Source organism: Bacillus rossius, chromosome 5, assembly GCF_032445375.1.
Source record: "Bacillus rossius redtenbacheri isolate Brsri chromosome 5, Brsri_v3, whole genome shotgun sequence".
NCBI lineage: Eukaryota > Metazoa > Arthropoda > Insecta > Phasmatodea > Bacillidae > Bacillus > Bacillus rossius.
The window spans coordinates 83,412,609-83,437,547 of record NC_086333.1 but is presented as its reverse complement, the minus strand read 5'-3'; the positions used below and the strand labels follow the sequence as shown (position 1 = coordinate 83,437,547).

At 44.7% G+C, this 24,939-nt stretch overlaps 1 protein-coding gene across 1 annotated transcript; it reads right to left on the bottom strand.

Annotated features, from left to right (window-relative positions):
• Positions 1 to 1,166: 1,166 nt before the first annotated feature.
• Positions 1,167 to 24,855, bottom strand: LOC134532147 (uncharacterized). The gene is made up of 11 exons (XM_063368507.1): positions 24,820 to 24,855; positions 21,135 to 21,202; positions 17,073 to 17,372; positions 11,401 to 11,715; positions 9,989 to 10,288; positions 8,896 to 9,165; positions 7,804 to 8,100; positions 6,952 to 7,233; positions 5,716 to 6,036; positions 3,770 to 4,090; positions 1,167 to 1,306 (listed from the first exon to the last, which is right to left on the bottom strand). The coding sequence occupies exons 1-11, from the start codon at positions 24,846 to 24,848 to the stop codon at positions 1,227 to 1,229; spliced, it is 2,583 nt and encodes an 860-aa protein (XP_063224577.1). The 5' UTR covers positions 24,849 to 24,855; the 3' UTR covers positions 1,167 to 1,226.
• Positions 24,856 to 24,939: the final 84 nt, after the last annotated feature.

Sequence of the window (24,939 nt, the reverse complement as noted above, 5' to 3'; positions counted from 1 at the left end):
TTCTCTTGTTTACATTTTTCCATTGGCCCAAAGTCCTTCAGATATACTGAGGCCCAATCACCGAAGCAGCAGAAATGCACACTTTTAAGATTCTAGCCTATCGTGAAATGAATGCGCGAATTTTTCAGGTCTCTAAATAAACCTCTACCACCACCTCTTCTCCTTAAATAATGTCTCCGAGACTAAGGTTGTTTTCGGTCGATTGTTGCGAGAGGCGGGCTGTTGTGCTTCGTCCCAAGACAGTGCTGCCTCCTCCTCAGCTATCACTGTTCATTCCTTGCTTTGTGAATTACCTCTGGTGATGAGGTGTTAAGGCATGGATCTAAAATCGGCATTTCCTTAGTTGCTGGCTTTCATTGGGAACATAAGCTCTCTCCGTCCTTGATTCAACCAATGAGAACGCAGCAGTTGCTACAGATCTCCAACGGTTCACATGCAAATATCTGAGTAATGTTAAAAATTATTTTCCCGACTTCAAACGTACAAAAAAGTCACATAGTTATGCAAACCATCCTAGCACAGAAATATCCGCAAGTAAATCACGATCACTACAAATAGGTATATTTTTAATCAGCACGAGTAAACGCCTGGTTGTAAATGATTAAATTTTTTTAAGACTAGACCGTGATGATTTTTAAAAGTTGATTTAATGTGATTTTTTTGTATGGAACCCACTATGCACACAACTTGTATTGCATACAGCTCTGCTCAAATTTTTTCTAAAAAATCGTCAATGAAATTTTATAGGCATTGTCTGACTTCACACGGCCACGCACATGATCTCAGGTGGAAGCCCAGTGGTTTGGAGACGTTACTCAGTTTAGAGATGACTTGTCGAAAAGAGGTTTGAGTTGCGAAAGACAGTACGTACCTGTGCGTTTTCTCGAATGTTTTGTAGTAATTGCCCACTACAATGCATTATAAATATGATTTTTATGCTTAGCATCTCCCCTTTTCTCCCGGAAACTGGCATTCACGTGATCATTGTGAATGTGGAAATTTCTGCTTCCCCAGAGATTGTTGTTCCAGACGACGCTACGGAAACGCCGCGCCGAGATGAATAATCGCAACCAGATAGATGGTTTTAATTAACACTTCCTTGGGATTTTTAATACAGTCATTGAGAAAGTATTTTAATGGTTCGATGGAGTGGAGAAAAAAACTGCTGACATAATAAATATTTTATTCAAGTGTTTTAATGTGTGCTAACCGACGCAGCCGTCGCGCTACTGAAACAGGAACTCCCACAGAAGCAGTCCCAGGAGGAGGACCAGGTTTCCCTTGACCGCTGTCGGTGCTCCGGGGCCTGTGAAACGAAACAAAGGCAAAGCAGCTGATAACACTGTTTTCACACACAACTGACATGCACGACAATATATTTTTTTACAATTCTTTAAAACTTAATCCAAACAAGAACTTAATTCTTGGTTTCCTTTTGCTAGTGTCTGTGTCCTACCTTCCCTCTTACTCAGAGAAAATAGCCTTGTGTTAACTTCGTCATCTGGAGCTTTTCAGTGAGAGCCTTTACAGTATGAAACTATTGCTTCATATCAATATTTATCTACTTATATTTTTGAAATACAAATGGGGACTACATTGATGTTAAAGGAATAGGTATGTTAAGTACTTGCCATTATTATTTTTGTCCAAAATATTATATTTCCTTTTTGTCTTGAACATCTGAACACCATTGCATTTTTTGACTGTGAGAATTAATCGTGTCCCGAAATAGTAACTGTTTTGTTTAATGCATTTAAGCTGCATTATGATTAAAAATAATGGCAATCCAGAGACGTGTGTCCATGCAAATAATGAATCTTAACATGTATCCAGGCCATCTTCACCTGCATGCAATAACACAGCTGGGTCCCGACGTGTGCGCCCCTACGGGTAGAGACGGGCAACTAACTACCAGCTTCTATACATTCCAAATTAAGAGACTGCAGCTAGTGCACTATTGTCGTCCTCCCTTACAGGAAAGATTTCCCTGTGAGGAAAGCTGGCCTTTGGCATACCAAACCTCCAGCCAGCCTCACCCCACTGTACAGACTCTTACACCCTACTCCAGCCGGTTGTACACTCCCATATCACTAACCACAGTCCCAACCTGAACTCCTCTGTCACATCCAGAAGGAGATACGCTCCTTCCAATCGCAACCAGGCATTAGCTAACCAGACAGTTATCTGCACCCTAACTCCTGGTGATATAACTGCTGGCGCCAACTCCAATCTTCTGGGACCCTTCAATCACCCAGAAGACCCCAACCTCTCCCATCATCACCAACCTCTCGTAGCTAACCATGCTGGTACCAGAGCTGTTTCATCGCTCACTACTACAGCTTGTCGGTGGGTAGGGGACCATCCGAGCTTCCTCCAAGGGCTAGGAGCACCACCAAGTGCGAGACCTACACTATCTGATCCTGGGCCAGCAAAGAAAATATCAGCGGGGATTCATCCACATCTCAGGATCAATCCCGCATTACTACCAACTTTTGGTGACACTAGTGGGCTTAAGACCGGTCGCAGGTAACATGAACACATGTATGCGCTAGACCACACCACTGGCTATCAGCACACAGGAACACTTCGGCAAACCTTGGCTTTTTTCCCGACCCCTTGTCACGGGAGTGACTGAATCATCAACAATGCTCTCAGTCTTCTCCGTTACCATTAGTCATCACACTCCACAGATTGTAAGCATTTTGGGGCCCTACCGTCACCAGGGCTCAGACGTCGAACCACCCAGAAAGGCTTCAACCGCCTCTGCTGTTGCCTACAGATTCAGTCCATTCGCAATTTCTGGTACCTATCCAGACATATGAGGATGCATGAGGCAGGATATACACCCGTCAGAGCCCTCTTTTGTTATTACCACCGGCGCCATGAGGAGGTAGAGGATTACCATTGGTGCTGAGAGGATATATACTCGCTTCATTGCCCCCATTTTGTAGATCTGTTGATTATGTCTAGAATACTAGAGCTCTGGCAACAGCTCCGACATCTCAGGCAACATGTCCTTCTCCATTGGGGCGAGAACAACTCACGATGAGGGGAAACTGGTCCCCCCCGAGCAATCAGGCCTACTCCCGGCACTGAACCTAAACAATGGGGACATGCTCAGGGACCCAGTCATGATTGTACCGCTGAAGCCACAGTGCTCTATACGCAGAATCAACTTGGACTGAGGTCAGCCCCGCACCGGTCAGGCTACTACTTTCCACAACATAGCGTCTGTGTATGCCTACACTCTATGCTCGACTTGGGTGGGACCCTCCAACCGAGGAACATAAGGCCATGGACGAGAGAAACATTCGCGTCTTTATAGTACATGTTCAGAAGAAAGTCATTCAGCACTTTACTTCAAGCATTACTTTACTAACAGGGTCTACCCATATAAAGATTTACTTTGAGAAACTATATGAATACAGTATAGAAAAATTGAAACTTTTGATTATTATCACCCAAACAGAATTTATAATAATCCTAATAATTTGCATCAGTTAAAAAACTATATTTTAGTTAATGTTTTTGTAGTATGCAAGTTAATTAAGTTCCATAAAAAAATAAATGTTATAAAATAAATAAATGTTCTATAATTTTGTTTTAAAAAAGATTTTGCACAAGTTAGTTTCCAATGATAATATGACTTGTGCAGGGATCTCAGCACGACTCAGCGTGAGAGGTCAGCACTTAGCGGTGTTGTGTTGGTATTCACTGGAGACGATGTTGTGTTGGTACTCACTGTAAGAGGTGTTGTGTTGGTACTCACTGGAGGCGGTGGTGCTGGCGGGGCCTGTGGTGTTGGCACAGCCCGTGGTGACCGTCACGGAGCTCGTGCTGTACTGGTGCCTGTTGGGCGCCACGGGTGTCACGGACACCAGGTACCCTGTGCAGGGCTGCAGACCACCAACGGCGACCTGCTTGGGGCCCCAACCCCTCTGGGTGCGGCACGAAGGGGCGCCCCCGGAGGCCAGACGCCAGCACATCCAGTGCTTGGCCACGCACCTGGGAGACGCCTCTGGCGCCAGGTACGACACGTTGACGGAGTGCTCGCCGACGTCGACCACCTTGAGGTTCTCCACCGACGTCACTGCCGCATCGCAGAACAACACTCCGTCGCTTACACGCTATTCATTTAGGTCACTGAGACAACAGACTGCAGACATTCATATGTTAAGTGTGAAAGAAGTAAACTATCTTCTACAGTCACCTTATAGTATTGACTTTTACATTTTATAAACATATACGCGGTTTTGCCAACAAATATTTCCCGAGCATGTCATAGAAATAGAGATATTAGTCACTGAGTCATTTGTCGTGTAGTCCATACATGAATAAGTAAATAATCGAGCTGGAGTATAGCAAAGAGAATAAATAACCTACAGTTTACCATTGATGTTATCTTTAAAAGATTTGTGCAATGGGAGTGCATGACTTGATGTAAGTTTTTGGACATACGCTATGCTCGAGTCGCACCTGTGTTTCCGTACCATGTGCGTCTCTGCCTGAGGACGGGAGCAGATAGCAGTTCCCGAAACGTCGCTTGTTCCTGTTTTGGTAAAACTATTGTATTTGTTTGTCTTTTCGTTTTGTCGTGTTTTTGTCTCGTTTCAACTGTTGTGCTGAATTATTTTGGGTTCAATATTTTTGTGTTGTCATCATTTGTGGTTTTTTTTCGTTCTCTTAGTACATTTTTCTTTGTTTTTTGACCATATTCCTGTTTCGGAATATTTTGTGGTGTTCATATCCTTGTTGACAACAGCAATTGTTTGCTTAATTTTGTGTGTTTTTTTGTCTTTTTTGGGTATTTTTATTTATTTTATTTATTAGTTTTTCTTCAACAGAAAAAGTTCTTAGCAATGGCGTATGTCCAAAAACTTACATCAAGTCAGTTTACCATTCCTCGAGTAGGATAATACTGTCTTGCCTAATGGTAAAATAAACCCCAAAAGAAAAGGTTCACTTGCCGGCTTAGTAGACTAGAGACAAGTTCGTTTTTCGCTACTGCATCTCATGGTTACATCTCGTCCATTGTCGGCATAGCTTAGTGGTAAGATACTGGTCTCACATTGCGACGGACTTCATTTCAAATCAAGAAACCTCCAGGAAAATGATAGGGTGGTTTCTCGCAATAGGCCAAAGATGTTTTCTTATCACAGTATTCTTTCATTGTGTTATTCCTGTCAGTGAAACTTAAAACCTGATTAATAGACGTACTGGTAGACGAAAGCACGCTAACTTATTAATTCTAGCAGTGAGGAAGAGGCTCTCAATGATGAAGAATGAAGATAAGTCTTGGGAGAGGAATGCATACTGACCTACCATTGCTGGCGGTGAGGAAGAGGATCTCTGTGGGGAAGAATGCAGATAAGTCTTGGGAGAGGAATGTGCTCTAACCCACTTTTTGGTGGTTATAAAAGCGATCTTCTTGAGGACGAATGAAGATAAGTTTTGGGAGAACAATGCGCTCTAACTCACTGCCTTCGGTGGTTATGAAAGGGATCTTCATGGGGAAGAATGGAGATACATCTTGCGAGAGGAATGCATGCTGACCTACCATTGCTGGCGGTGAGGAAGAGGATCTCTGTGGGGAAGAATGCAGATAAGTCTTGGTAGAGGAATGCCCTCTAACTCACTGTCTTTGGTGGTTATGAGAGGGATGTTCATGAGGACGACTGAAGATCATTTCCGGGAGAGTATTGGATGTTGACTCACCATTGCTGGCGGTGAGGAAGAGGATCTCCGTGGGGATGGGGTACAGCGACACCGGCTCTTGCAGCACGTCGACGGTGTGCGACATGCACGGCTCCAGACCGCTGATCTCGTACTCCGTCACGTTGCCGGTGAGGTTGGCGCTGGTGGACCAGAGCGCGGTGGGCACGTGGTCGTTGCCCAGCACCTTCACCCGGCTGCAGTTGAGGTGCTGGTGCGTCATGCAGCCGTTGTGCGGCGACACCCGCCACCTCACCAGCACCGAGGAGCCGTTGGGGCCCGTTGTGCCGTTGGTCACCGTCAGGTTCATCACCTCGTCGGGAGCTGCAACCGTGCACTCGACATGAGTTCTTCTGCATGTCTGCACGGCATTGGCTGGTTTCTTTCATGAACAACTGTCAGGGTTATGTTCGGTGGCAGATATCCCCCCATCCCCCGAATACCAATTATCTATGGAACAAACGAATTATTTGAAAGTAATCGGCTTACAAAGAGGTTCTACCCCCACACCCAAAACAAAATTTTGCATACACTTATATTATAAAGGTTTTGCTACTGGTTGAACACTTGATCATTATCCTAATCTTACCAAGACATACTTTACGAACTTAAGAGTTGACTATTCGTTGACATTTCACCATTAAAAAATATTTTGATAGTTTTAAAATCCAGGAGAAAATACCACCATGTTTAATGATAGTAACATAAGTGAATAAGGTCGGTGATTCACTAAATAAGACATTGGCACTAGCAGCCTCAAATGCTCAATAGAGAAATCATGAAGTTACAACTCTGTAATACATTTGCAAAGAACTAAGCAGAAATTAACCACTTTAAAAACTTTAATGGCATTCCAAACAAAGTATATCTAGAAGCTCATCATAAAGGATAGGGGAATTTGAATGTGTCCAGTCCTCAAGCCCTGCACTCTTGGGTCAGCTTCGTATTTGAAATTATAATCATGATTTTGTAAATTTGTAATAGTTAAGTACGAAATGAATTTGAGTATGACGTAAAATACTTGTTTTTTTTTTTATAAGCAACAATTTTAAGACATATCAAGCATTCCTTAGTAATAACTTATAAAACATCCGAAAATCTGAATTCGGCTGCATTCCTGTACCCGCCATTAACACGGTAAAAACTCTTAACGATGATTTTCTCTCTCATTCAAGCTTATGTGGATCTCGAGTGATGGACACGGCTGGACCGCAGACCGAAGTCGGAGTGCATAGTTACGCGCTGTGAAGCTCAGAGCCGTGCTCCAGGTAGAGTTGTCGTCGGCCAGGGCCGTCAGCGTGACGTCGTAGCGCGTGCAGGCCGTGGTGTCGTGGTCGTAGTTGGTCCAGAACTGCTGGTTGGTGGTGCGGGAGCAGAGGGGGTCCCCCGGAGAGCCCGCCTCCTTGTAGCAGCCCTCGTAGCCGGCGATGCAGCGCGCGCCATCGGCCGGGGCTCTGTACTCCAGGGTGAACGACCTCGAGTTGGAAGGAGTCAGCTCGACGTGCGTGGTGGGACCCAGTTCTGGAAACCAACACGCCACTTTAATGAAGTTCTGGTATCAAAAACACATTTAAAGCACGCTGCACCATTCTTAATTCTACAATGCAAAACCTTTACGGTTGTTTTCCATAATGTCAATGATTTTGACTGTATGGCATAAGAACCCTGATTAAAACACATGTTTAATGCTGCAATCAAGTAAAAAAAATATTGAAAAAGGTAATTGATGTATGTGTAAAAAAATATAAAAATTAATATGTATCATTAGGTTAATAATACAAATCAGCAAAACTTACAGTAAAATCTAACACAAACTTTGTATGTCGTGATAGTTAATTGATAACAATCTGTTTTCCTTGAAAACACTTGCCAATAAAGTTTTGTTCCGTTACTTACTTCTTAGTCATTTTGAATTCTTTCCTGTAATCAAGCCATGATGAGGTAAGCGGTAATAACCACATAGCGTTTGTTAGTTGAAATGGCACAAGAAACCACGGTGAATTGAACAATTTCGTAGGTTGTTGCGAGTCTATTATAAAGGAAAACGTTACTCTCAGTTGAACAAGTGTGAGAGTAAGAAACGGGCCTCACTGTCGAGCCGAGTCTTCACGACCTGCTCGCTGCGAGCCGAGGACCTCCCGTCCGCCGCGCGGGTGCTGATGGAGATGATGTTGTACGTGCAGGGCTCCAAGGAGGTGATGTTGTACTCCCTGGAGGTGGAGTTGAGGGTCACGCTGCTGGCGGGGTCGCACGGCTCGAAAGGGTAGTACGTGGAGCACCAGCCGAGGACGTAGTGGTCCGCGCAGGCAGATGGCGACGGATCCCACGTCACCAGCGCACTTCTGGCTGCGACGTGGCTGACGTTCAGATCGGGGACATTGTCCGGTCCTGGAACATTCCAGGTCGTGATCCGGTGAGAGTTGGTTCACTATGAACTTTGGTGAAGGTTGAACAGTCCGCGGTGATCAAGACTTCAACGAGCAGATGTTCGCTAGAGTTCTCCTAGACGTGCAGACGGAGGCTGATTTGATATTGACTAACTTCCTTCCCTCTTCCCCCAAAATAAATGGCATCTAGCCTGTTTTCTCTCTAAAGTAATATGCCCAATATTAAATAAAATATTTATTGTGTTTATTACCTTAACTCTCAGTTGAGTTACGAGTTGTTGTAAAACGTAAGAGTAGTAGAATGTGTCAAAGGCATGTCTAATATGAATGTCTGTCACTGGCCGTATAAATGCGAGGAACAAGGGGACACTATATCTAACTGAACAAAAGGAAAATTGCATCCTTATCAATTAACAGCAGCAACAGATGTACTTCCCGAGTCATTGTTAGCCGGGATCGAGGCAGGCGATTGATATGCATGGCTACTGTATTAGAAAGACGAAAACCCTTCAGTACCTGGCTAAAGAATGTAAGAACATATATTCCCGGTTGGTACCTATATAATCGGAGCACATAATATCGCCATAGTGTGATACATGTGATCTGATCATCCACCACCAGTCACTTACATGTGAATAAAACAACTTGTAATGCCCTAAATCTGCATTTGTGGATTATAAAACCTTCCCAATTTCAAGCGAAACAACTGAAACAGATATAAAATGTATATTTATTGCCTAAGTTACAGTTGATGAATCAATGATAGTGAAACATCCCTATCCTGTCTTGTATGTACCTGTTAGGAAATATCCTGTTATGTTTTCAGAGGAACCATTGTAGACATCAAGCGAAGCAACGTCCAGGGTGTAGTTGGAGCAGGTCTCGAGGCTCAGGTTGTATTGTGATCCGTAGTTGTTGAGGCGAGCAGAATCGCACTCGTCAGACCCTGGGCCCCGCCAGCACACGCGGTAGTTCCTGATGCAGGCGGAGCCACCCACGACGTCCCACGACGCGCCGAATTTGCTTCCGTACTCGTACACCAGGTCCAGGTTACGCACCTCGTCAACTGCAACATCGGGCACCATTCCAGCTGTGAAGAACACCATCTGTAACATGGGGCTTTTTTTACAACTGCGCATCTCCACACGGGCAGCTATGGCCATTTCTCCTGTATCAATTTCCCATCTCTATATTTGTACACCTTTGCTGGCGCAGCATTGGCCGTCTCCCAATATACACAACTTCATGAATTCATCACCAGAATCTCTCCATTTGTACGGCTCACCAGCTCCTACATCTGTAATCTCTTCACCAGCTCAACTTATCTTCTATTTCATTGGAAAACTACTCATTTATAAGTCTCTTCAGCTCCAAAATTGGATATTTTTCTACCTGCCAGTTCCTTAGTGTTTTATTGAGCAAATTTCCTTCTGTTCACCTACTGATCTATAACAATTTCCACATTTACACTGGCACACTAAGTCAAATGCAATCTTGGAGATCTCCTTCTGAGCTCCTCCTCTACTAAACGATTGGAAATACTTACATGTGCAAAAGAAGTCAGTCACCTCATTGTACATTAAATCACCTGCATACACATCATCTGCAGCATCGAACTTTTCTACATCTCACATCACCATCTGCTGATTTAAATATTTGGCAATTTTTTTTTATCAACGCAACTCATTAAAAGAAACGTTAGGCAATTATTAATATGCATACCTCACCAACTAAAACATCAAACCCCTTAAATTCTGCATTGTGATTGAGAGAATAGAAATGACACAAATTATTGTTTTCTAAATTATTGTCCTTTGAGAATCATTACGAAACAAATGCCAATTTCGGCATGGACTGCTCCAAGGAACCCGCAGTGGCCATATACATACCTACTGGTGGAGTGATGATCAACTCTTTTGCTTCAGATCTGAGTCCGTTGGCCGCTTCAGTGGAGAACACAACCCAATAGTACGAGCAGGCTTTCAGGCCGGTGATCTCCAGCGAAGTCTCACTCGTCGTCAAATTCCGCGTGACTTTCTTGCATCCTTGGTACCAAGGGTAGGGCACGTTGCACCACGACACGGTGTAGTGGTCTGCGCACTGCGCGACAGACCGGGACTCGCTCCACTCCAGACCGATCGCCGTCTGGTTCGTGGGGCTTATCGTCAGGTTCAACACGTTCTCAGGAGCTGCGCATCCCAACATCGTGACCAAGAATAAGCGTGGAACTCAAAAACTAAATAACATTCATGGACAGACCAAAATTGTTCTTTATGTGGAATCATCGGCATTTACATAGGATCAGGTATAGCACCCATATAAAATTGCGTGTCAAAATTTGAATGCTAATGTATATGAACTATATAGACGAGAAATATGCGAGTTCCTACCATTTGAAGTCTTAACATTTTATGCTACTTTCAGTATCGTTTATTTGGAGGGCCTCAACTCTCATATAAAACAGTCTAATATTAATAAGTTAGTTTTAGTGTTTTAAAGCTTGTTTTATGTAAATAATAAATGTTATCACATTGTAAGCAAGATGAGTAAAACTAACCCCTCTGTTCGAGCCTTGTGAACCTAATGTTCACCGACAGTCGGATTGGAATGTAACCAACACTGTTAAGAGGCCTTGCTATTCAGGATGTCCAATGATGGCCTCATGGGGTGCAACTATCAGAAACACATGATATTGTGTTATCTTTGAAAGATTTGTGCAATGGGAGTGCATGACTTGATGTAAGTTTGTGGACATACGCCATTGCTAAGAACTTTTTCTGTTGAAGTTTTTCTTCAACAGAAAAAGTTCTTAGCAATGGCGTATGTCCACAAACTTACGTCAAGTCACATGATATTGTAATAGGGATAGTAAGGCAAGTATCTCGCCTATTCCATCATTTTTTATAGAATTTGCATTAGGTTGTTTTTCAAGATTTTGTCGTTTTGTTAGTAGGGGGATCAAGATATTATTAATCGAAGTTAATTTTTAAAATTAATAATTACAATGCCGCCACAAGCAGCAGGTACAACAGTAACTGCACCACCACGAGCAGCAGGTACAACAATAACTGCACCACCACGAGCAGCAGGTACAACAGTAACTGCGCCGCCACGAGCAGCAGGTACAACAGTAACTGCACCACCACGAGCAGCAGGGACAACAGTAACTGCACCACCACGAGCAGCAGGGACAACAGTAACTGCACCACCACGAGCAGCAGGGACAACAGTAACTGCACCACTACAAGCAGCAGGGACGACAGTAACCGCGCCGCCACGAGCAGCAGGGACAACTGCTCACCGGTGAGGAACTCGACGGCGGCGGTGTCGGAGGCCAGGCCGTCCAGGTCGAGGCTCACGTACACGGCGGCCACGGAGGCCAGGTAGCGGCGGCAGGCGGCGGTCGGCGCGCGGCTGTTGGTCCACGAGGAGTCGGAGAGCGGGGTGAACTCGCACACCAGGTCCTCCAGGTCTCCGGCGGCGGCGGGGGCGGCGCTCAGGCACACCCTGTAGCCCACCCGGCACTCCCTGCTGGCGGCGGGCCCGGTCTCCCAGGCGAGCCTGAAGGCGGCGGCGCTCAGCACCTCCACGGCCAGGCTGGTAGGCGGCGCCGGATCTGGAGACAGCGCCACTCTCGTTACCGGACTACACTCTGCAGTCGGAGATCCAAGCCGAACCCAACGCTTTATCAAGTAGAGACCTGAAAAATCCGCGCATTCATTTCACCATAGGCTAGAATCTCAAAAGTGTCCGTTTCTGCTGCTTCGGTGATTGGGCCACAGTATATCTGAAGGACCTTGAGGCCAATGGAAAAAAAAATGTAAACAAAAGAAGTAGCGAATCACGAGCATCCCAGTTAACAGGTGCCACGAGTCAGTAACCAATGAGCGGATGCAATTCTCCAGGGTGCATGGAGGATCATGGAGTCCATCCTATAAGTCATTGAAATCGCGAATTTTTCCGGTCATTGAAAGCGCTTGAGCAGAATTTTCCTTCATTATAAATTGTGCTTAAGTTGTGGCCCATAGAATATGGCTGTTTTAAAGTCGTCACTTCTGCCATTTAATAATTATCATATACTATAATTATTGAATTGTTATGCTCTTTATAAATATTTATTTATGAGGCAGCAAAGTCTAACAACGATTTCACTGACTCTAACACACATATATTAGTGTCTTAAACACAACCTTGTTTACTGAAAATTTTAACACTGTAGAACTTGGCCCCACACCAGTTTAGACATAAGAAATAAAATACACACTCCCCCCCTCCCCCAGCAAGAACATGTACTACAATTTTGGAAAAGTACAGGCGTACTGGATGTATATAATTTCAGCACATATCCTAAAGTGTAAAAACACATTTTTTTTAACTTTATGCTTTTTTCTTACGAATTATTTAATTATAAAATTTTAAATATCAAAACCTCAGAATTTTACTAGCTATGAAAAAAGAAGTGCACGTGTTAGTCAAAACGTTTCTTTTATAAAAATATCATTAAAACATACACTGGCACTATCACTGAGGTGACGAAATAGTTTCATTAAAAAAATATATAACAATTTTTAATGTTTTTTTATTTCTTAAGCAGTTAGTTTTATTTCAGATGGTAACAATGTAAACTGTGAATGAATAGATTAAGCCTAGAAGGTCATAAAACAAACTTTAAGTTTTTTCTTGATAATATGGGTTCCACAGTATATCAGTATAAATCCGAGAATAGATCAACTACAAAACTCCGGAACTATAAAAAACTTAAGGAAATAATTGAAATATTTTTCTATTGCCCATACATTTTTGTAAGGATCAGCTGGGTGCATGCAGTACGGAATCACATATTTTTATATATTAAAATATAACATTTGTTTAATAGGCAGACCGAAACCCCTGAAAATAACACGTGCCCTAATACACCACTAGATGTCTCATTGCTTGTTACATTTGTTACAAACGTTATGGCTGAATATAAGTCGAACTACACAGAACTGCGTGTCGTGAGCGTGTGACTGAGAACAACGGTGAGGTACTGACACTGGACTGAGGACTATGGCGAGGTATTGACTCTGGACTGAGGACTATGGCGAGGTACTGACTCTGGACTGAGAACTATGGCAAGGTACTGACTCTGGACCGAGGACTATGGCGAGGTACTGACTCTGGACTAAGGACTATGGCGAGGTACTGACTCTGGACTGGGGACTATGGCGAGGTACAGACTCTGGACCGAGGACTATGGCGAGGTACTGACTCTGGACTGAGGACTATGGCGAGGTACTGACTCTGGACTGAGGACTATGGCGAGGTACTGACACTGGACTGAGGACTACGGCAAAGTACTGACTCTGGACCGAGGACTATGGCGAGGTACTGACTCTGGACCGAGGACTATGGCGAGGTATTGACTCTGGACTGAGGACTATGGCGAGGTACTGACTCTGGACTGGGGACTATGGCGAGGTACAGACTCTGGACCGAGGACTATGGCGAGGTACTGACTCTGGACTGAGGACTATGGCGAGATACTGACTCTGGACTGAGGACTATGGCGAGGTACTGACTCTGGACTGAGGACTACGGCAAAGTACTGACTCTGGACCGAGGACTATGGCGAGGTACTGACTCTGGACCGAGGACTATGGCGAGGTACTGACTCTGGACTGAGGACTATGGCGAGGTACTGACTCTGGACTGAGGACTATGGCGAGGTACTGACTCTGGACTGAGGACTATGGCGAGGTACTGACTCTGGACTGAGGACTATGGCGAGGTACTGACTCTGGACTGAGGACTACGGCGAGGTACTGACTCTGGACCGAGGACTATGGCGAGGTACTGACTCTGGACCGAGGACTATGGCGAGGTATTTACTCTGGACTAAGGACTATGGCGAGGTACTGACTCTGGACTGAGGACTATGGCGAGGTACTGACTCTGGACTGAGGACTATGGTGAGGTACTGACTCTGGACTGAGGACTATGGCGAGGTACTGACTCTGGACTGAGGACTATGGCGAGGTACTGACTCTGGACTGAGGACTACGGCGAGGTACTGACTCTGGACCGAGGACTATGGCGAGGTACTGACTCTGGACCGAGGATTATGGCGAGGTATTGACTCTGGACTGAGGACTATGGGGAGGTACTGACTCTGGACTGAGGACTATGGCGAGGTACTGACTCTGGACTGAGGACTACGGCGAGGTACTGACTCTGGACTGAGGACTATGGCGAGGTATTGACTCTGGACTGAGGACTATGGTGAGGTGCTGACTCTGGACCGAGGACTATGGCGAGGTACTGACTATGGACCGAGGACTATGGCGAGGTACTGACTCTGGACCGAGGACTATGGCGAGGTACTGACTCTGGACTGAGGACTATGGCGAGGTACTGACTCTGGACCGAGGACTATGGCGAGGTATTGACTCTTGACTGAGGACTACGGCGAGGTACTGACTCTGGACTGAGGACTACGGCGAGGTACTGACTCTGGACCGAGGACTATGGCGAGGTATTGACTCTGGACTGAGGACTATGGCGAGGTACTGACTCTGGACTGAGGACTATGGCGAGGTACTGTCTCTGGACTGAGGACTATAGCGAGGTACTGACTGGACCGAGGACTATGGCGAGGTACTGACTCTGGACTGAGGACTATGGCGAGGTACTGACTCTGGACTGAGGACTATGGCAAAGTACTGACTCTGGACCGAGGACTATGGCGAGGTACTGACTCTGGACTGAGGACTATGGCGAGGTACTGACTCTGGACTGAGGACTATGGCGAGGTACTGACTCTGGACCGAGGACTATGGCGAGGTACTGACTCTGGACTGAGGACTATGGCGAGGTTTTGACTCTGGACTGAGGACTATGGCTAGGTACTGACTCCGGACTGAGGACTATGGCGAGGTACTGACTCTGGACTGAGGACTATGGTGAGGTACTGTCTCTGGACCGAGAACTATGGCGAGGTTCTGTCTCTGGACTGAGGACTATGGCGAGGTACTGACTCTGGACTGAGGACTATGGCGAGGTACTGACTCCGGACTGAGGACTATGGCGAGGTACTGACTCTGGACTATGGTGAGGTTATGACTCTGGACCGAGAACTATGGCGAGGTTCTGACTCTGGACTGAGGACTATGGCGAGGTACTGACTTTGGACTGAGGACTATGGCGAGGTACTGACTCTGGACTGAGGACTATGGTGAGGTACTGACTCTGGACTGAGGACTATGGCGAGGTACTGACTCTGGACCGAGGACTATGGCGAGGTACTGACTCTGGACCGAGGACTATGGCGAGGTATTGACTCTGGACTGAGGACTATGGGGAGGTACTGACTCTGGACTGAGGACTATGGCGAGGTACTGACTCTGGACTGAGGACTACGGCGAGGTACTGACTCTGGACTGAGGACTATGGCGAGGTATTGACTCTGGACTGAGGACTATGGTGAGGTGCTGACTCTGGACCGAGGACTATGGCGAGGTACTGACTATGGACCGAGGACTATGGTGAGGTACTGACTCTGGACCGAGGACTATGGCGAGGTACTGACTCTGGACTGAGGACTATGGCGAGGTACTGACTCTGGACCGAGGACTATGGCGAGGTATTGACTCTTGACTGAGGACTACGGCGAGGTACTGACTCTGGACTGAGGACTACGGCGAGGTACTGACTCTGGACCGAGGACTATGGCGAGGTATTGACTCTGGACTGAGGACTATGTCGAGGTACTGACTCTGGACTGAGGACTATGGCGAGGTACTGTCTCTGGACTGAGGACTATAGCGAGGTACTGACTGGACCGAGGACTATGGCGAGGTACTGACTCTGGACTGAGGACTATGGCGAGGTACTGACTCTGGACTGAGGACTATGGCAAAGTACTGACTCTGGACCGAGGACTATGGCGAGGTACTGACTCTGGACTGAGGACTATGGCGAGGTACTGACTCTGGACTGAGGACTATGGCGAGGTACTGACTCTGGACCGAGGACTATGGCGAGGTACTGACTCTGGACTGAGGACTATGGCGAGGTTTTAACTCTGGACTGAGGACTATGGCTAGGTACTGACTCCGGACTGAGGACTATGGCGAGGTACTGACTCTGGACTGAGGACTATGGTGAGGTACTGTCTCTGGACCGAGAACTATGGCGAGGTTCTGTCTCTGGACTGAGGACTATGGCGAGGTACTGACTCTGGACTGAGGACTATGGCGAGGTACTGACTCCGGACTGAGGACTATGGCGAGGTACTGACTCTGGACTATGGTGAGGTTATGACTCTGGACCGAGAACTATGGCGAGGTTCTGACTCTGGACTGAGGACTAAGGCGAGGTACTGACTTTGGACTGAGGACTATGGCGAGGTACTGACTCCGGACTGAGGACTATGGCGAGATACTGACTCTGGACTGAGGACTATGGTGAGGTACTGACTCCGGACTGAGGACTATGGCGAGGTACTGACTCTGGACTATGGTGAGGTACTGACTCTGGACCGAGAACTATGGTGAGGTTTTGACTCTGGACTGAGGGCTATGGCGAGGTACTGACTCCGGACTGAGGACTATGGCGAGGTACTGACTCTGGACTGAGGACTATGGCGAGGTACTGACTCTGGACTGAGGACTATAGCGAGGTACTGACTCTGGACCGAGGACTATGGCGAGGTACTGACTCTGGACTGAGGACTATGGCGAGGTACTGACTCTGGACTGAGGACTATGGCGAGGTACTGACTCTGGGCTGAGGACTATGGCGAGGTACTGACTGGACAGAGGTCTATGGAGAGGTACGGACTATGGACTGAGGACTATGGCGAGGTACTGACTCTTGGCTGAGGACTATGGCGAGGTACTGACTGGACAGAGGACTATGCAGAGGTACGGACTATGGACTGAGGACTATGGCGAGGTACTGACTCTGGGCTGAGGTCTATGGCGAGGTACTGACTCTGGACTCGAGGAGCCACGACGACGGACCGCGCCGAGGAGTTGACGGTGCCGGCGGCGACCACCACGGAGATGTGGTTGTATGCGCAGGCCTCCACCGCCAGCTCTGCCTCGGTGGTGCCGGGCGGGAGGTTGAGGGTGGAAGGTTGGCAGTCCTTGTCCCAGTAGGAGCGCGTGGAGCAGTAGCTCAGGAGGTAGCCGGGGGCGGCGCAGTCGGGCTGAGTCGCGGGGGCCTCCCAGCTCAGGCGCGCCTTGCTCGAGGACAGACGCTCCACGGCCAAGTTTCTCACCGCGCCAGGATCTGCAGGCACAAGGCTCTTACTCTCCAGCACCTGCTAGCCCTCAGGTCACCTTCCAGGCTTGTACCCTCCAGCACCTGCTATCCCTCAGGTCACCTTCCAGGCTTGTACCCTCCAGCACCTGCTATCCCTCAGGTCACCTTCCAGGCTTGTACCCTCCAGCACCTGCTATCCCTCAGGTCACCTTCCAGGCTTGTACCCTCCAGCACCTGCTATCCCTCAGGTCACCTTCCAGGCTTGTACCCTCCAGCACCTGCTATCCCTCAGGTCACCTTCCAGGCTTGTACCCTCCAGCACCTGCTATCCCTCAGGTCACCTTCCAGGCTTGTACCCTCCAGCACCTGCTATCCCTCAGGTCACCTTCCAGGCTTGTACCCTCCAGCACCTGCTATCCCTCAGGTCACCTTCCAGGCTTGTACCCTCCAGCACCTGCTATCCCTCAGGTCACCTTCCAGGCTTGTACCCTCCAGCACCTGCTATCCCTCAGGTCACCTTCCAGGCTTGTACCCTCCAGCACCTGCTATCCCTCAGGTCACCTTCCAGGCTTGTACCCTCCAGCACCTGCTATCCCTCAGGTCACCTTCCAGGCTTGTACCCTCCAGCACCTGCTATCCCTCAGGTCACCTTCCAGGCTTGTACCCTCCAGCACCTGCTATCCCTCAGGTCACCTTCCAGGCTTGTACCCTCCAGCCCCTGTTACCCCTCAGGACAACATTCAGCCTCGAAGCACCTCTGGTTGTGTGCCGGGGAACAGAGTGAGGCAGTAAGCTCGGAGGTACAATCCAAGTTTATAAACTTCAAAGCTTGTCTTAATTATTGCATATCTAGAATGGAATACGCATTTTTGGATTGTGAACCGATTATAGAGTTTGGCCGTTAAAGAATATCTCGGATTTTATTTTAATATTAACAACTGTGTAATCTATTTACTGCTGCTCCTGTAGTATACGTTGGCTCCAAATTGTGGTAGCCACTCTAACTAATATGGTGTGTTCTTGCGGTGTTTTTGGCGCCTACCCTCTTCGCAGTAGATATCAGGAATGCTGCTACTGGATTGACTACCAGACTGATAATCCAGCTAGCACGTCACTGCACTGTGTTTCCAGAGAGTAATTATTAAAAGGAAATTTGGTATTGTTGTGTGACTAGTGGAAATCTGCATTACTTAACTGACGTTTGTTATAAATGAAATAGAAATAACTGAAAAACATATGATTTTAATGGGTCCTTGAATATGGGCGTGAAATTACTGTTAACATGTGATTAAGCGAGAACAACCAAAATAATATATTTTGTATGTTAACTTCTGTTCAAACCTAGGTGTCGGTAATTAAATGCAAATGCCGTCACTGGAACACATTGAATACCATGCCGGGTCTAGCTATACGCTGTCGGAGGCTTGAGGCTCTCTTCTTAGGACCTCCAGGTGGTCTGCTGCTACACTGGAACACTGGATGCTGTAAGCTGTAATTGGCAAACTACAGAAGATCTGAGGTAGCCGGGTGTCTGGCTGAAGAATCGACTTCCCTCTCGTCCTAGAAAGTCTGGTTTAATTAGGATCGGTCTCACCAATCGTCGTGGCCGATCGCAGCTGGCGCTGACATCAGTCGTCCGGAACCACTACGGGACGAAACGGGACCGACGCGGAAGTTGGCACTTGATTTCGCCGATACTCCCTATCTAAGACTTATTCAGTCTAGAAATATTCTCCCAACTTGTAGAATGGAGAATTCTAGATAGTACACGACCGCGGATGAAGCGAATCTTCAATTTCTCGGGCGGCAACCAAGGCTTTGGTTAGCCCCAGCCCGAGAAACGTCTTCCCGCTGCAAGATGGCGATGGCGTCCCTTTTCTTCCTCCTTCTAACTATTTACTTTCAGTCCCTAGCAACCAAGGAGCTATAGCTATCAGCAAACCAAATTAACTGCATAGTGAAATAAAACTTGGATGTTAGCGTGTAAGAGTGCTGAACTATGACCAAATGAATAAAGTTTCCAAAGAATAATCCTTAGAAGACCCTGAAGTTAAAAGTGCGTTGTCTCTGACAATAAGATGTGTAATATCTGTTATACTTTGGTTGTCCTCTTTACAATAAAATAATTAAATACATAATATTAGCTCATGAAATACACAATTAATGTTACAATAATAATAAAAATAATAGCATATAACTGTAAACAGTTGTACTGGTCACAACTGTAAGTTTTGCTTCAAGTCCACAATTGAAGATTTACTCCAACATGCACATGCACATGCACGAGTACTGCTTTGTTGTTTGCTCGCCTGCAGTGCCACTCTCCTGAGCGCAAAGCGTTTTGTTTTCTGCAATTTGCTAAGATTGAATCTGTAATATCATGATGGAGCCCTCCTCATTGGAATCTCCTTGTACGAGAGCGGTTGATCGTCGAAGTCCTTAGCCGTTGGATTTGTCGTATGAGTCGAGATGATAAGGCTCTTTTTCGTTGGTCTCTACGTTCACCTCACATAATGCCAGGCGATTAATTTTCCCTTTGGTGCTTTATGTAATATTGCATCTATGTTCCGCCGCTATCTAATGATAGGCTAAGGTAGAGAAACATGATTGAAGAGGCTATTGATTCCAATACTCCGGACCAATGTGTGGGAAGAATTTTACTTTAGGTTGTATGTGTGCTGTATATTGAACATTTGTAATTAAATCTATGTGCATTTGACATTGATTTGTTGTTATTAGTCTAAATCAATTCGTTATAATTAGGGACCGGAAAAATTCGCGTGTTCAATGACCTCCAGGATTAACTCCATAGTTCTGCGTACACTCGGTCAAATATCACCCACTCATTGGCTGCTGTCTTGCGAGACGTCTCAACGTAGCAGCCTGTGATTCGATAAAGCTTCGGTCGGGTGTTTCTCATTGTCCCAGAGTCATCCAGGTGAGTTGTGAGCCAAAAGCAGAGGCAGCACTGCGGTATAACTATTTGTATTTTATCCTATCGCGAAATGAATTCGCGAATTTTTACGTCCTAGTTATAATACACGAGTACAATGAAACTGGGATATTGTCTTCGGGACAGTGTACACCTTGCAGGTTGAGCGGTGTGTTTTTCAGAGGCGCGGGAGACACTCGCGCGTGACGTCACACAGAGTGTGTGAGTGTGTGAGTGTCGGACACAGAGAGCCTGTAGAGCCGAGGGGCCGGCTCGTGGGAGTTGGCAACAGTGAGTGGTGGGTGGAGGCACTCATTCGGGAAGCCTTCATTTCACCGACGAGAGAGCCACACCCGAAGTTCCCCGAGGTTCGTGCTCGCTTTATTTTTTCCGTTCCATCTCATTGTATAAACCGGTGTGGCATTAAATTTTGCGGTCGATTAGGATAGGTTAGCTACATTATAAATACTTTAAAACATTGTGGATGGATGGTTATACGAGGTAAGTATAGCTACATTAAAAATACTGTAAAATCATTTTATGGTTGCTTAGCAAAAAACATTTTAATATGTAGTTATCCAGGGCTAGGAAACCTTTTACATGATTTCACGGTATCTTCAATGTAGCTATCCTAACCAAATCAGCCGTCTACAATGTTTTAAAGTATTTAAAATGTAGCTAACCTAACCTTTTACAATGAACAAAAAGAAAACCCGAAGATGCACGATCGGGCGTTTGGCTCTCTCTTATGTGAAAAGAAGTCTTCCCCACTCATTCATCCAGCACACCGCTGCGATCTGTAGCCTGGCGGTCAAACACACCAACGACATTTGAAACATCAGTCTCGTGGTTCTCACCTGCGCAGTCTGTGTCGCCGGCGTTCAGATCACCAGCAGACATCAAAACCACCAGAAGCAGCATACACCTGTGAATTTAGAATCAAATCATGAAAACAGTACGCTTTTCGCTATCAAAATAGTTTTGTTGTCGTTTAATTCGGCTGTCTTTATTCAATTTTACAAATATTAATATTCATTTAAAAACTTTTGAAGTTGAGCTAATTAGGTACTTCACCATAATTTGCACTCTATATAAGTAACTATTTTGGTCTTTGTTAAACTATGCAGTTATTTATACCCTCTGGATTTGACTAAATAGCCAAGCTAACCAATACTGGTTGCTTCAAAACATGTCTAAGTTTTTACCACTTATCTTATTAAAACAGTGCTACAAAATTCAATTTTTTCTCGGCCTTACAAGCTTATGTTTGTTTTCTATGAACCGTAACCTCAGCTTTGTCTGTAACTAATAAATTAGTACATAAATGACCTTGCTGCAACTTAGGGACGTACTGCCACTGTTCTGTGTTTGTGTACAGTGTGGTTGACCCGGTACTTAAAGAAAATCTTAAACATAAACAAAAATTAAATGTATTTGCTTTTACACTTGTTTTCAGAAAATATTTATATAAACAGAAGAATCTACAACACACAGATGTAAAAACATATTCTATATCTACACGGAACATCTGCCGAGAGAATATGCTAATCTGGGTAGCTGTGTGCTAGTAATTAATAGCAGCATGCTGAGTTAGTAGCTGATATTTGCTACTTGTGCTAGTAGCTAGTAGCAGCACGCTTCATTGCACATTACTTTTCATCCTGACAAGCTGCTCATAATGTATTCTGGTGCATTAAGGTCTTTAGAGTAAGGTCTGTGACTGACGTGATTAAAGATATTAGGTAGGAAAATTAGAGAAAGATAATATTTTATGATAAATTCCCAATATAGAACTATTGTTTCATGTATGTTTCACAGGATTCTATTTATTTTCAACGTAGCCTACATACACATTTATATCTTGAGAAAATTAAGTAGTTATATAATATTATCGAAACATTTTATCTACTTATCTTTCGTTATTGAATTTGCTTAATTGTTAAACTGTTGCTCGCGTACCGCAGAGAGTTAGTAATGACGAGATGGTTTTTATCGAATTACTCTGTAGCTTGTTATCTTTAACACAAACAGAAACCTTGACTTCAAACGAAGACTCTGTTACCGAATGTTCAGCGAGCACTAGGCTAATAAACTTCTTCCCACTTGAAACAATGAAAATATAATCAACTAGAATATGATTGTGTTAGAATAAAAATGATAACTAAAAATAAAAATGGTTATTTGCATATGTGACCAATTCACGAACACAAAATAGGAGTTGATGCAAGGTTGGTTAAACAAGTGGCCAGCGGTGAGGGGTTCTCCTACTACAGCAGTGTCGCTAGCTGTGTCACTCGAGCTGCGTATCATTGTTGTTCTAGCTCATTGTTGTTCTAGCTCATTGTTGTTCTAGTTCAGTATTGTTCTAGTTCAGTATTGTTCTAGCTCATTGTTGTTCTAGCTCATTGTTGTTCTAGCTCATTGTTGTTCTAGCTCATTGTTGTTCTAGCTCATTGTTGTTCTAGCTCATTGTTGTTCTAGCTCATTGTTGTTCTAGCTCATTGTTGTTCTAGCTCTTTGTTGTTCTAGCTCATTGTTGTTCTAGCTCATTGTTGTTCTAGCTCATTGTTGTTCTAGCTCATTGTTGTTCTAGCTCATTGTTGTTCTAGTTCAGTATTGTTCTAGCTCATTGTTGTTCTAGCTCTTTGTTGTTCTAGCTCATTGTTGTTCTAGCTCATTGTTGTTCTAGCTCATTGTTGTTCTAGTTCAGTATTGTTCTAGCTCATTGTTGTTCTAGCTCTTTGTTGTTCTAGCTCATTGTTGTTCTAGCTCATTGTTGTTCTAGCTCTTTGTTGTTCTAGCTCATTGTTGTTCTAGCTCATTGTTGTTCTAGCTCTTTGTTGTTCTAGCTCATTGTTGTTCTAGCTCATTGTTGTTCTAGCTCTTTGTTGTTCTAGCTCATTGTTGTTCTAGCTCATTGTTGTTATAGCTCATTGTTGTTCTAGTTCAGTATTGTTCTATCTCATTGTTGTTCTAGCTCATTGTTGTTCTAGCTCATTGTTGTTCTAGCTCATTGTTGTTCTAGCTCTTTGTTGTTCTAGCTCATTGTTGTTCTAGCTCATTGTTGTTATAGCTCATTGTTGTTATAGCTCATTGTTGTTCTAGCCTATTGTTACGTTATAGGAGGGGCGAGCATGCTGCAGTGTGAGCCGCTGCTGTCAGTCCTGTTGCCCTGCTGCACTTTATTGGATAATCGAACACCATAGATCGTAAAGTACATGTATATATGCAGAACGAAGAATTCTTTCTCGGACAGTGACGCATAATACATTTCTTGATAAGAATTTTTAAAAATAGTAAAATTCACTTTTCTATAATTTTTAATTAATAAATGAGGCATCTTTTGATGTATTACTGCTCTCCACTAAGGTCTAGAATGGTCGTCAAATAATAGAATTGGAGATATTAGTGAATTAATTTTGGGGACAGGGAACGCTATAGCATTTTACATGCAAGCTTTGATTTCGCAATTGCTGAAGGACTCTGTGCCCTCAGAAACTGAAGGGATAAATCCTACGCAACACTTTCATATTGGAATATTCTTATTTTGAAGGAAATGACCAGTCACCACGTGGCATTGAATGTAACGTGAACTGGCGCGCAATAGATACGAATTTATTTGGGACGTAAAGAAAATTTGTTTCGTAAATATAACTCTTTTCACCTACACTGAAATTTCAGTTAAAAACGCTGCCGGTGAGAAAAAAAAGAGAAGGTTGCGTCGAGTCCAGACCCTCCCTTCCAGGATTAATTTTTTTTAAATACAAAATAATAAATTCATTGCAACTTAGCTACATAAGTTTACAGAGAAAATGATTTGGAGGGATATTTGTAATTCTTCGTGTTCGTATGCTGTTTTTCACAAGTGTTATTTGTATGTATATATATTTCATACGAACTTTAAATGTGTGCATCACGTATTATATAAGACTAATACATGCATATGTAACTTGTTTTAACGAAATAATCAAACAGTTGACCTAAGGAAAAAAGTAACACTAATTTAAATGTGTGCATCACGTATTATATAAGACTAATACATGTATATGTAACTTGTTTTAACGAAATAATCAAACAGTTGACCTAAGGAAAAAAGTAACACTAATTTAAATGTATGCATCACGTATTATATAAGACTAATACATGCATATGTAACTTGTTTTAACGAAATCATCCAAAAGTTGACCTAAGGAAAAAAGTACTAAAAACAATTAAATAAAAACCACAATATCAGATGTTCATTTTTCTCAGACAAAATTTGTATTTTTAAATGTTGGACTTCTATAAGTCTACTGTTCCCTGAGATTTTCGTGTAAAAAATATTTTTAACACAATTATAAAGAAAACTTACTCATAAAAATGATATAATGGATGCACTGGACCGTATCCTTCTCTAAATCCTGGCAATAAACTTTTTTTTGATTTTGCCATTTAAGGACGAAATAGTTTTATAAGAGTCCTTTACAAGACATCAGCATTCATGTGATCAGGTAGTGTACTGGTTGCCTGGGGCAGGCTCGGCACACCCCGGAGGAGACTCACCTGGCACTCGGCACACCCATGCCCGCCATGCCCGCCATGCCCACCTGCGCGACTGCCTGCACCAGGGCAGAAGGTGCCGGCGAGCTGATAAGCGCCTCTCGCTGATAACCACCGGGTCGC

Bases quoted from the DNA above. Each gene is read 5' to 3' on its own strand.
- LOC134532147 (XM_063368507.1), bottom strand. From the start codon at position 24,848: ATGGCGGGCATGGGTGTGCCGAGTGCCAG. The intron at 10,289-11,400 runs GTGAGCAGTTGT...TGGGATGCGCAG, and splicing joins CGCCGTCGAGTTCCTCACCG to CTCCTGAGAACGTGTTGAAC. The intron at 6,037-6,951 runs GTAACTATGCAC...GCACGGTTGCAG, and splicing joins GGCTCTGAGCTTCACAGCGC to CTCCCGACGAGGTGATGAAC.